This window comes from Punica granatum, chromosome 7 (genome assembly GCF_007655135.1).
Source record: "Punica granatum isolate Tunisia-2019 chromosome 7, ASM765513v2, whole genome shotgun sequence".
Lineage (NCBI taxonomy): Eukaryota > Viridiplantae > Streptophyta > Magnoliopsida > Myrtales > Lythraceae > Punica > Punica granatum.
In genome coordinates, this window is record NC_045133.1 from 9447454 (window position 1) to 9459034 (window position 11581).

The 11581-nt window shown below is 36.2% G+C and overlaps 1 protein-coding gene across 1 annotated transcript; it reads left to right on the forward strand.

Moving 5' to 3' along the window:
- Positions 1-8426: 8426 nt before the first annotated feature.
- Positions 8427-10594, forward strand: LOC116212742 (anaphase-promoting complex subunit 10-like). Its single transcript, XM_031547418.1, has 6 exons — positions 8427-8689; positions 8813-8873; positions 9066-9158; positions 9269-9339; positions 9900-10004; positions 10154-10594. The coding sequence occupies exons 1-6, from the start codon at positions 8511-8513 to the stop codon at positions 10221-10223; spliced, it is 579 nt and encodes a 192-aa protein (XP_031403278.1). The 5' UTR covers positions 8427-8510; the 3' UTR covers positions 10224-10594.
- The last annotated feature ends 987 nt before the right edge of the window (positions 10595-11581 follow it).

Genomic DNA, 11581 nt, shown 5'->3' on the forward strand with positions numbered 1-11581 from the left:
GAGAAATTCAAAATGCCATGGAATTACAACATTTTGTGGAGATGGAGGATATGGTGCACATGGTTATAAAGATTGAGAATCAATTCAAGAGGAGGGGCAGTACACACGCAAGCCAAAGTTCAAGCACATCCACTTGGAAACCGAATTAATGGAAGAAAGATGAGAAGCAATCAGCGTCGAAGTCGAAAACAAAGCAAAAGCAAGAAGCAACCAGCAACGTTCCTTGAGGTAAAATCTACACTTCTACCTCCAGGAATCGTGACATTAAGTTTTTTAAATGCCAAGGTAGGGGACACATAGCAAGTTAATGCCCAAACAAGCGGGTCATGGTAATGCGAGACAATGGTGAAATTGTGACCAACAATGAAGATTCCGACACCGATGACTTGCCCCCATTAGAGAACGTTTCCGATAATGAATATTTAGCCCCTGATACATTGACATTGGTGGCAAGGAGAGCATTGAGCTTACAAACAAAAGGAGTTAAAGAAGTGCAGTGGGAGAACATCTTTCACACTAGGTGCTACGTCAAAGACAAGGTATATAGTGTGATTATTGATAGTTGTAGTTGTACTAATGTCGCAAGCACAACAATGGTGGAATAATTGGGACTATCCATGTTGAAGCACCCTAGACCGTACAAGTTTCAATGGTTAAATGATAGTGATGAGATAAGGGTGAACAAGCAGGTGTTAATTGCATTTCGAATCGATAAATACGAAGATAAAGTGTTGTGTGATATAGTACCAATGCAAGTAGGACATTTGCTGCTAGGGCGTCCATGGCAGTTTGATAGGCATGTGAAGCATGATGGCTTTACAAACAAATACTCCTTTGTACTTAATCAATGATCAATCACTTTTATACCATTGACACTGCAGCAAGTATATAAGGATCAAGTGATATTGCAAAAAGAGAGTGATCAAAGAAAGAGCGTGAAAATCAGAGAGAGACCGAGAAAACTAATAGAGAAAAAGAAAATCCAAATTCGGCCATTGAGAGAAAATCAGATAGAAAACAAAAGAATTTCTATGCAAAAATGTGTGAAATTAAGCGAACAATGTTTTCAAATCAGCCGATGATTGTGCTTTTGTACAAAGAGACATTTTTGAACACTAACGAACTTGACACGCTTTGCCTAGTTATGTTGTTTCTCTTTTGCAGGAGTATGAGAACATCTTTCCCGAGGAAACACCACATGAGTTACCTTCAATCCGAGGGATTGAACATTAAATTGATTTTGTTCCCGGTGCGACAATTCCAAACCGACCAGCCTATTGGAGCAATCCTGAGGAGACAAAAAAGCTTCAATGATAGGTAAGTGAGTTGTTGGAGAAATGGTATGTGAGGGAGAGCATAAACCCATGCGCCATTCCGGTTATACTTGTACCTAAGAAGGATGGGTCGTGGAGAATGTGCGTTGATTGCCGAGCAATCAACAATATAACAGTAAAGTATCGTCATCATATTCCTCGCTTAGATGATATGTTAGATGAGCTGCATAGTTCTTGTATATTTTCTAAAATTGATTTAAAGAGCGATTATCATTAGATTAAAATGAAAGAATGAGATGAATGGAAATTGCCTTTAAAACAAAATATAGTTTGTATGAATGGTTAGTTACGCCTTTTGGTTTAACTAATGCTCCGAGCACTTTTATGAAACTTATGAATCATGTTTTGCGTGCATTTATAAGCAAATTTGTTGTTGTCTACTTTGATGATATACTCGTTTATAGCAAAAACTTGGATGATCATAAGATACATTTGAAATCTATTTTAGATGTGCTTAGAAAGGAAAAGTTATTTGCTAGTCTGAAAAATTGTACTTTTTGCACCGATAAGCTTGTATTTTTGGGATTTTGTTGTTAGTGCACAAGCTGTACAGGTTGATGAAAAGAATGTACGTGCATTCAAAGAGTGGCCAAGTCCCACAAGTGTAGGTAATGTTCGTAGTTTTCATGGACTTGCTAGTTTTTACCGGCAGTTCGTGAAGGACTTTAATAGCATAGCCGCACCACTTACTAAAGTGATCAAGAAGAATGTTGGATTTAGATGGGGAGAAAAACAAGAGAATGCATTTCAGCTAATCAAAGAAAATCTGACCAACGCTCCTTTATTATATTTAACTAACTTTTCAAAAAAATTGAGATTGAATGTGATGTTTCAGGTATTGGTATAGGTGCAGTTCTTACGCAGGAAGGACGACCGATTACTTACTTCAGCGGAAAACTAAGCGGGGTAGCCTTAAACTACCCAACTTATGATAAGGAGCTATATGTATTGGTTCGAGCTTTAAAGACGTGGCAGCACTATCTATGGCCTAAGGAGTTTGTGATTCACACCGATCATGAGTCCTTGAAATACATAAAGGGCCAACACAAGCTAAACAAAAGACATGCTCGATGGGCGGAGTTCATTGAGACGTTTCTATACGTCATTCGATATAAGCAAGGTAAAGAGAATGTGGTCGTTGATGTACTTTCTCGCAGATATGCATTATTCTCTACACTTGATGCAAAATTGTTGGTTTTGAACACATTAAAAATTTAGGGGTTTTTACTTAAAATGACACATGGTTTGTCCGTTTTGTTAAATCTATCCTATACTTTTTTTTGGTCAAATCTATCTCATGGTTTACTTTTTGCATCAAATCTATCCCAGCATTATCTTTTCCGTCAACATCTAACGGCCGTGCTGACGTGACACGTGGAGAGATAGTGGGCCACACTTGCCACGTAGGCGCCACGTCAACACGGCCGTTAGATGTCGACGGAAAAGATAACGTGAGGATAGATTTGATGTAAAAAGTAAACCATGGGATAGATTTGACAAAAAAAACATAGGATAGATTTGACAAAATGAGCAAACCATGGGTCATTTTAGGTAAATACCCCTAAAATTTATATGTTGATGACCATAAATTTTGTGCAGAATATCGGGCTTGTGAGGAAACCCCTTGTGATAAGTTATTTAGACATGATTGGTTCCTGTTTCGAGAGAATAAGTTATGCGTGCCTAATTGTTCCTTGAGGGAGTTATTAGTGCAAGAATCTCATGGTGGGGGATTAATGGGATATTTTGGAGTTGCAAAGACTTTAGGTATTTTGTAAGAACACTTATATTGGCCACATATGAAAAGAGATGTTGAGAGAATTTGAGGTAGATGTGTCACATGTAGGCAAGCTAACTCTAGAATGTAACCCAACGATTTGTATACTCCTTTATCTATTCCTAGTGAGCATTGGATTGATATTTCAATGGACTTTGTATTATGATTACCTAGGACTAAACGTGGGAGAGATTCAATTTTTTTTGTTGTGGATAGATTTTCTAAAATGGCACACTTTATTCCATGTCATAAAATGGATAATGCTTCGCATGTTACTGATTTGTTCTTTAAGAAGATTGTAAGATTACATGGCATGCTTAGAACAATTGTTTCGGATAGAGATGTTAAGTTCTTGAGCTATTTTTGGAAGACTTTGTGATGTAAGTTAGGCACTACGCTATTGTTTTCTACTACTTGTCACCCACAAACTAATGAACAAACAGAAATAGTAAATATGACTTTGTCTACTTTGTTAAGGGCAATCATTAAAAAGAACATCAAAACATGGGAAGAATGTTTACCACATATTGAGTTTGCTTATAATAGATATGTTCATTCTACTACTAAATTTTCACCATTTGAAATTGTGTTGGATTTAATCCTTTAACTCCATTGAATTTATCTCATTTACCTTTGACTGAGCGTGTTAATTTAGATGGCAAAAAGAAAGCTGAATTTGTCAAGTAGATTCTTAAGAAAGCAAAACTCAACATTGAGCGAAGAACGGAGTAGTATGCAAAACACGCCAACAAGGAGCATCATAAGCTGATTTTTGAACCCGGAGATTGGGTTTGGTTGCATATGAGGAATTAGAGATTTCCGACGTAAAGATATTCCAAATTGCTTCCAAAAGGGGATAGTCATTTTCAAGTTCCAAAGCGCATCAATGACAACGCTTACAAACTAGACTTATCCGGAGAGTACAATGTAAGTGCTACTTTTAATGTTGCCGATTTGCTTCCTTATAGGTGATGATCCGAGGGCAAATCCTCAACGGCATGATTCAAGAGGTTTGGGCTCAAGCAAATTCGTAGAGACCCATTGGACATGAACCACGTGATCAACAAAGATGCATCAACATGATTCAAGTTCTAGAAGATTCCATCCAAGTATATGATACAGATGACTAATCCCACTATAATACTATTTTTTAGAAGTTTCTGGAATATTTGTTGAAGATCAAGAGATGATATCATCATATTTGTTTAAAGTTTAAATCTCATGGAGATATTTTAAGAATATTAGATTTCATATCTTTATAAATTAAGTTATATCTCTATAAATATTTTAGATTTTATTTTCCCTACTTTACGAGGAGATGTGCCAGATTATGATTAGTTTTGGTCTATACATACTCATCTTAGTCAATTTTTAAAAGAATGAACATTCAGAAAATTGTAAGAGTATTCTCTTTGGTTCTTAAAGAACTAATTCGAACTTATCGGAAATTTTCATGGCGTTCATCATCGACTTATGAAACGAATTGTCACCATCGTTTGTGGCGTCTTCCTATACTAAGGTTCTTGTTTCGCAATAAACAACGGGTTGAGGTCAGTTATACCAAGGTTCTTGCTTATGTCCTAAACAACGGGTCGAAGATTTGTCAATCAATTCTAATTATAGAACGATCTTGGGATCTTTTTGTTGTCGGGTCTCATCATTCTTGGCGGGAATTGCATCAAGGAGCCAAGAAAATAGTCTAAAATCCTACATGGCAAGTTCTCATCGAACAAATGGCGGCCTCTTATCGCACACGTCTAGGGAGTCAAGATTAAATGCCTATAATATGACATAATATAATAGATAGATTTGAGACAGTTTAGTCCTTTTAAAACTTATTTTAACTTTGAGGGGCTCATTTACAAAGCAATTATTGATAATTTTATTACAGTCATATAATTCACAATGAGTAAGTTCGATGTAGTCTTTAGTTGTCCTTTATAGATGCTTCATACATTGTGGTAAATAAATATTGTGAATAAATGGTTTATTTAGTTTTTTGCTCCCTTAATTGTTTTCCTACCATTTCTATCAACTTAATATATATTAAGTTGATTCTCGCCCCATTAAATAGAATTAAAATAGTAAATATAAAACTTAAATTTAATTTAATTTTTATTAAAAATTAAAATGAAAAGATAAAATTTATATTTTAAATGTATAATAATTGTCCTAACCAAATTAATAGTGTTTAATTTGTATATATTTTTACTGCTATGAGTTTATTTTTTCTAGAGAAAAACATTTAACACCAAATATTTTAGGAGAAATAACTGTGTGTAGCCAAACGTTCGGGAGTATTCTCAATTTTAGCTTATCCTTTAAAACTTTTTAGGCAATTAATGTTTCACTTATGTTTCAAATTAGCATATTTTAAATTTTCCGTCCGGACTTGATGGATGGAAACATCTCACGTCGCATTTTCCATCAAGTTAGGATGTAAATTTGACGGTCTGTTAGAATTGAAACAGAAGTGAAATGTTAGATTATCTTAGAAAATTTTTGAAGGATAGACCAAATTTGAGAATACCCCAAAACGGGAAAAGGGCGACCTATGTGCTTGCACCCAGCCTCCTCTGTTGCGTTAGTATCTTGGATTGAAGTTGTAAAATGTCTACTAGGCCTATAAGCGATTTGGCCCGTCTCCAACCCAAAAACTCGAACTAATAGATTGTTGTTACCCAATCACTTATAAACCCGTGAATTTCTATTTAATTTTTCCATGTAAGACAATATGTCTCAACACCCGGCCTCATATGCTAAGCTATGGTTTTGATGCTTCACCTACACATGCCATATGGACTTGAATACCCACCTTCAAGAATTGACTAGGAGCCGAGACTGGACTACCGTGCTTGGAACTTAATGAAGGGGGATAATTAATAATGAGGGACTAAGATGAGGCACAATTTGGCTATCTCGAAACTAGACTTGGCGTAGAGTGAAATCACACAAGCGCACGGAAGCATTACATGCTCTGATACGATGTAGAATTTCACTGACCCTATAAGCTACAGGCCCATCTTCAACTCAAAAACTCGAACTGATAGGTTGTGGTTACTCATTCACTTATAAACCCGTGAATTTCTATTTAATTTTTTCATGTGGGAAAATATGTCTCAACAGGAGCCAACACTCCCACTTCACCTGGTCGCCATTTTCCTGTGCTCTGGTTTCCTTCTCATGCAAATGACAAAGGAGACTGGTTTGCAAATTGGAAAAAATTCGGGGGCACTAGTGAAAATATAAGAAAAATACCTCAGTTGAGCGATTAAGCAAAATAAATAAGTAGATTTTAGTTGTTGAATCATTTAAGTTGAGTTAAATTAGGTGCTTTTTTATTTAACTTATTAAGTTAAGTCAATTTCATTTTGTTTTATCAAACAAGCTAAATCTAATTTAGTGTTGAAAAATTAATTTAAGCACTTAATTGGAGTAAACAAACATCACTTTAGTGCAGTGACACATGGATTCAAAACTTAGATGTTTTGGGTTGGATCTTCACTGCTAAAACTTATGTGTCTCATATTTAACTTTATTTTCTATTCTTATATAATGCCTATGAGCCTCCTTACGAAGAAAGAAAAAAAAATCATTCTTTCACAAAATAAAAATTGTTCTTTGTAGAGTAGCACAAACCTCTAAGTAATATTCTACATGGATAAATATTTATTAATCCATGCTTCCCGATTTTCAATTTTACAAACAAAAAATCATGACACTGCTATACTTTTGCTGTGACCCCACCAACATACATGCTTATTTAACCGATAATCAACGAATCTGCTTATTTAACAAATAACCGGTTGTAATTAAATATCATACTTAAATGTCAATGTGGAATATCGAAGTCACTGCATTATTTTAAGGGAAATTCAAATATGACAAGGGATTAGGGTGAAGCATCTAGTATTTGAGTTCAAATTTTAGCATTCTAGTTCAAATGCATAGTACTTTTATCATTCGTGATTAACTGTATAAAATACTAAATATTTGAACTGAAATACTAAATATTTGAACTGAAAATAAAAATAATAAACACTTTTACTAATTACGGATAGTAAAAGTATTAAACACTCGAATTGAAGTACTAAACACTTAAACTGAAAATACCCAATATATTACCGTGACTCACTGTCATGTTAGATGGACCTTTATTTTAAAATTCTTTAGATACACAGTAGCTATGCTTGATTCTCTATAATTGCTTCTATTATGGTCGAACCGTGTCATAACCTGCAATAAGATCAAGTTTGAAATACCCATATATTGCTTGTATATATATATATATATATGCAATATCATAGCAAGCTATTCAGCTTCCTGGATTAATTAAATATATCGGCAATAGGGCTATCTCTATAACTGGAACATTACCTGAAACGTTTAGGTACCAATAATGACATCGGAAAGAAGATATTTTAACTAGTCATAACTGAAAATTATATATACATCAGATATATCGAAGTGGCGAAATGGCCAGGCTCGGACTCCATAATTATGGGTGCTTACATATCTCGTTATAACAAGAATAAGAGACCACTTAGTTCTCATGAAAGAATTAAGTGTGGCGTGAACTTGGGTGAGCTTAAGCCCTCAGTTAAACCCTTGAATCCATGAGTTTTTACGTGATATATAAAAAGAGTTTTATATCGAGGATGGGCTTAAAGCCCATAAAGTATAAATGAATCCAAAAGATTTCATCATTTTATTTCTACCTTTTCGAATAATAATAAAATTCTTTATAAAGTCGTAATTTGATAAAATAATATTTTATAATTTTAACGACGTTAAAATTTTCTATTTATGCTAAGTTAATAAAAAAAGACGGGGCATTACATAAATAGTATTGAACTGTCATCTAATCTTTTTAGGATGAGAAGTTAGACTTGTTTGGTTTTAGAATAATATTTTAGAATCACAATTCTAACTTAACTCTACCCACTACAAAACAAAATAACTCATACAAAGTCAAAGAGTGGGCCTTATTTATACCATTTTTTTCCACAAAAAAACAACATAATTCATACAAAGTCAAAGGGTGGGTTCCATTTATTCCACTCAAAATCACAATCAAAATCTGATTTTAAATCCTACTATGAAACCAAACGCAACCTAATCTATCCGGAAAGTATCCGAAGAGAGCAGTATAGTTAACTCCGCTTGATGGAGGACCATAAAGAACAAAATAGAAAAGTTGAAGGACTAAGAAGGTACAAATGAGAGAAATGTGATAAAATGGTAAATTAGCCAAAGATAAAGGAGCAAAAGAGAACTTTGTCCGCCCTGTCGGTGAACTCAAATCTCCGATATAACGTCTCTGATGAGTTGATGATGTTTTTACGATTTTGAGGCAGTCGCGAATTCCCAGCGGAGGTGATCGCCGGAGAATCACTCCAATGGCGACTGAGTCGTCGGAGGGAGAGGAAGAAGGGAAGCTGACCGGCGGTAGTCCCGTGCTCTCAGAGGACGATGACCTAAGAGAGAAGGGGAAGAAGGCTTCGTGGAGTGTGAGCTCCTGGAAGTCCGGCAATGGCGTCTCTTCTCTCCGCGACGACAGCCTCGAGACCTATTGGCAGTAAATTCCACATATTTCCGGCATCCTTCCTGTCTTTCTGTCTCCCTCAGCTCGGAATTTGAAATTTAAAGCTTTACTTTCTGATTTTTTTTTTCTTACATCTTATATTTGGGTGATTCGTAGATCCGACGGTGCTCAGCCCCATTTTGTGAATGTTCACTTTGAGAAGAAAGTCAAGCTTCAAGTAATTCGTCAGACCTTCCTCTCCAACAATTTTACATCTTAATTGAATCGACGATCGTAGCTGTATGAAGACTTGCTATTTTCACCCAGATTGGCATTTTACAATATGTAGATGATACATCAGTGCGTGCAGAATTGCCTTTTTTGATATTCCATAGTTTGCCACTTTGACGGACTCTGCTGTTTCTTGAAGCTGGTTGTGCTGTACGTGGATTATAAGCTCGACGAGAGCTATACGCCCAGTAAGGTTTCTGTTCGAGCTGGAGATGGGTTCCACAGTTTGAAGGTTTGGTTTTATAGTTGGCTTAAGTTATGAAGGCTGAAACTGATTAATATCTTCTTGATTTTTCTTTCTCACGTAGTTTGTTTTCTGTTGGCTTCGAAATGGTGTTTTAGGAGATAAGGAGCGTGGAATTGGTCGAGCCGACTGGCTGGGTCTATATATCCCTTTCGGGGAATGATCCCCGGTAAGCTTTCTTTGCCTGCACTCAGACTTCATTGAAGAGAGAAGAAGAGTTTCATGAAGCACTGATCATTGTGTCGTAGAAACTTGGAGCTGCTTGCCTATTTCATTTTTGTGATTTTCTGTCAAAGTCGTCCACTATTAGGTACCTTTTAAGTTTCAATTAGTTGTTTGATAGAGCTTCTTTCTTCCGGGCGGTGCAGTTAATTATTGGGAAGTCATATTGCATTGAGTTTTGACATGATCCAACCCACTGAAAATATGAAATCAGAATGCTTGATGGTCAGAAATAGCTGCGATGAAGATAGAATGGAACCTTGACAAAATGGACTCAGCTTTACACTCTTATGCATTAAAACTACCATAGGTTTGAAAAATCTGATAGTATCAATAGATGAATTGATTAGCCTAGAAACTCTGTTTGTTGTCTCTTATGATGAGCAATATTGCATTCAGCAAAAAAAATAAAAAAAAATGATGTGCAATATTGCTGGTAGTTTACCTTTATTGAGAATGCTTGTCTTTTCATTCTATGAGAGGCGACATTTATCTTTTCTTGGACAGGGAAACCTTTGTCAACACTTTTATGTTGCAAATAGCTGTTCTATCAAATCATCTAAATGGAAGAGATACCCATGTGCGCCAGATCAAAGTTTACGGCCCTAGACCGTGAGTATCATCTATCAGAAAATCAGTTCTAGCACTTTTCCTTCATTTGATCTCCTTTGTTTTTTGACTATTTACATGGCCATTTTGTGTTCTGCATTCCACCAATCTTCTAACTTCTATGTAATCTGTTCTCGGAAATCTTCCTACAGGAATCCAATACCCTGCCAGCGATTTCAATTCACCTCACCAGAATTCAATACATATGCTTTTGTGAGATAACACAAGTAAAATCCTGATGAACCCCTAAGGGTTGGTAAGAGTGATAGGACGTGTGTGCGATTCGTGGGAATTATACGAGGTCTTGGGCCGGAAATTCCCACAAGTTTATGTGTGCCAAACTTGGAGACCAAGTAAGCTTGCAGTGTATGTATATTTGTACATATCTCTCCATTTTGAGAAACTTGAGTGTTTCTGCTTGTCCTCGCGTTTTATTTGTCCGTGTAAGTGGGAGGTATATGACTCTGTTTTTATAATCTTGGACAGGTCAACATTTGATTTACATCAGAAAATTACCCTGTGATTCATGGTACATATGTACAAAACTTTTGTTTGCCACATTGTTGAATTTGTGAAATGTTAATCTGCTAAAATTATATCTCCGAACAGATTAATTAGCTGTTAGGTGTTATATCTTCGATTGTAAAACAAAAGGTGGATTCTTAAATTTGAGATTTTCTGCATCCTCTGGAGCGTACCATATGAGAAAAATTCAGTAGGAAATGGATCAGATAGGATTGCAATTCAAGGGGAGGTTCATGGTTTATTACTTCTTGTTCGGGAAACGCTTCGTACTCCACGGATTGATCGCTCATAGTAAAAGAAGAATTGGCAAAGCCTCTTTTGCCCGTGAGCGTACGGGTAGCACACTGTTCGCTCGAACCACGTACACGAGTGTACAAGTTACTCTTCCCTCTTGTTGAATTAATCTTTTTTGTTGAGTTTTCGAGAGTCCGATCCCCATCGATCACAGCAGTCGGTAATTATCTTATTATAGAATTTAATTTTACAATAACGAAGAAGTAAAATTACGTAATAAATATCAACAGAGACATACAAATCATTAGTACACTATAGAGTTATTTAAGATATTTAATTGTATCTGCGCATGGTGCGAACATGTGCTCTATTTAGAAGATAACTTCCCGAACATCTTGAAATGGTCGAGCGATATGATCAGGTCTTGAACAGAGCAACCCGTAATTCAGGAGAAAGAGGAAGAAAGGGGAGAGAGTCGCCATTACTGGACCTGAAATGATAGGCCAGCTCGAAGAGTTTCGTGTTCAACCGCGCACATATATATATGTGAGTTCACTGCACAATTATAGCCCTCTTTCCATTAAGGTTCTGACTTAGTTAGAAGAGAGACGGAAAAAGCATGCACACATAGGCGAGTTCATTACGAAATTCTAGCCCTCATTCCATTAATGTAGTAAGGCTCGAGTATAAATTGGTTTGGTTTGATGGTAAGGAGGAACATATGTATCCATTCCATTTCAAGTTCAAATCCCCTTAGGGCCAGCCTACACGGTCATTGGCCGGCGTACCCTGTCCTTTGCACTTGTAGGCTTGTGCCCGAG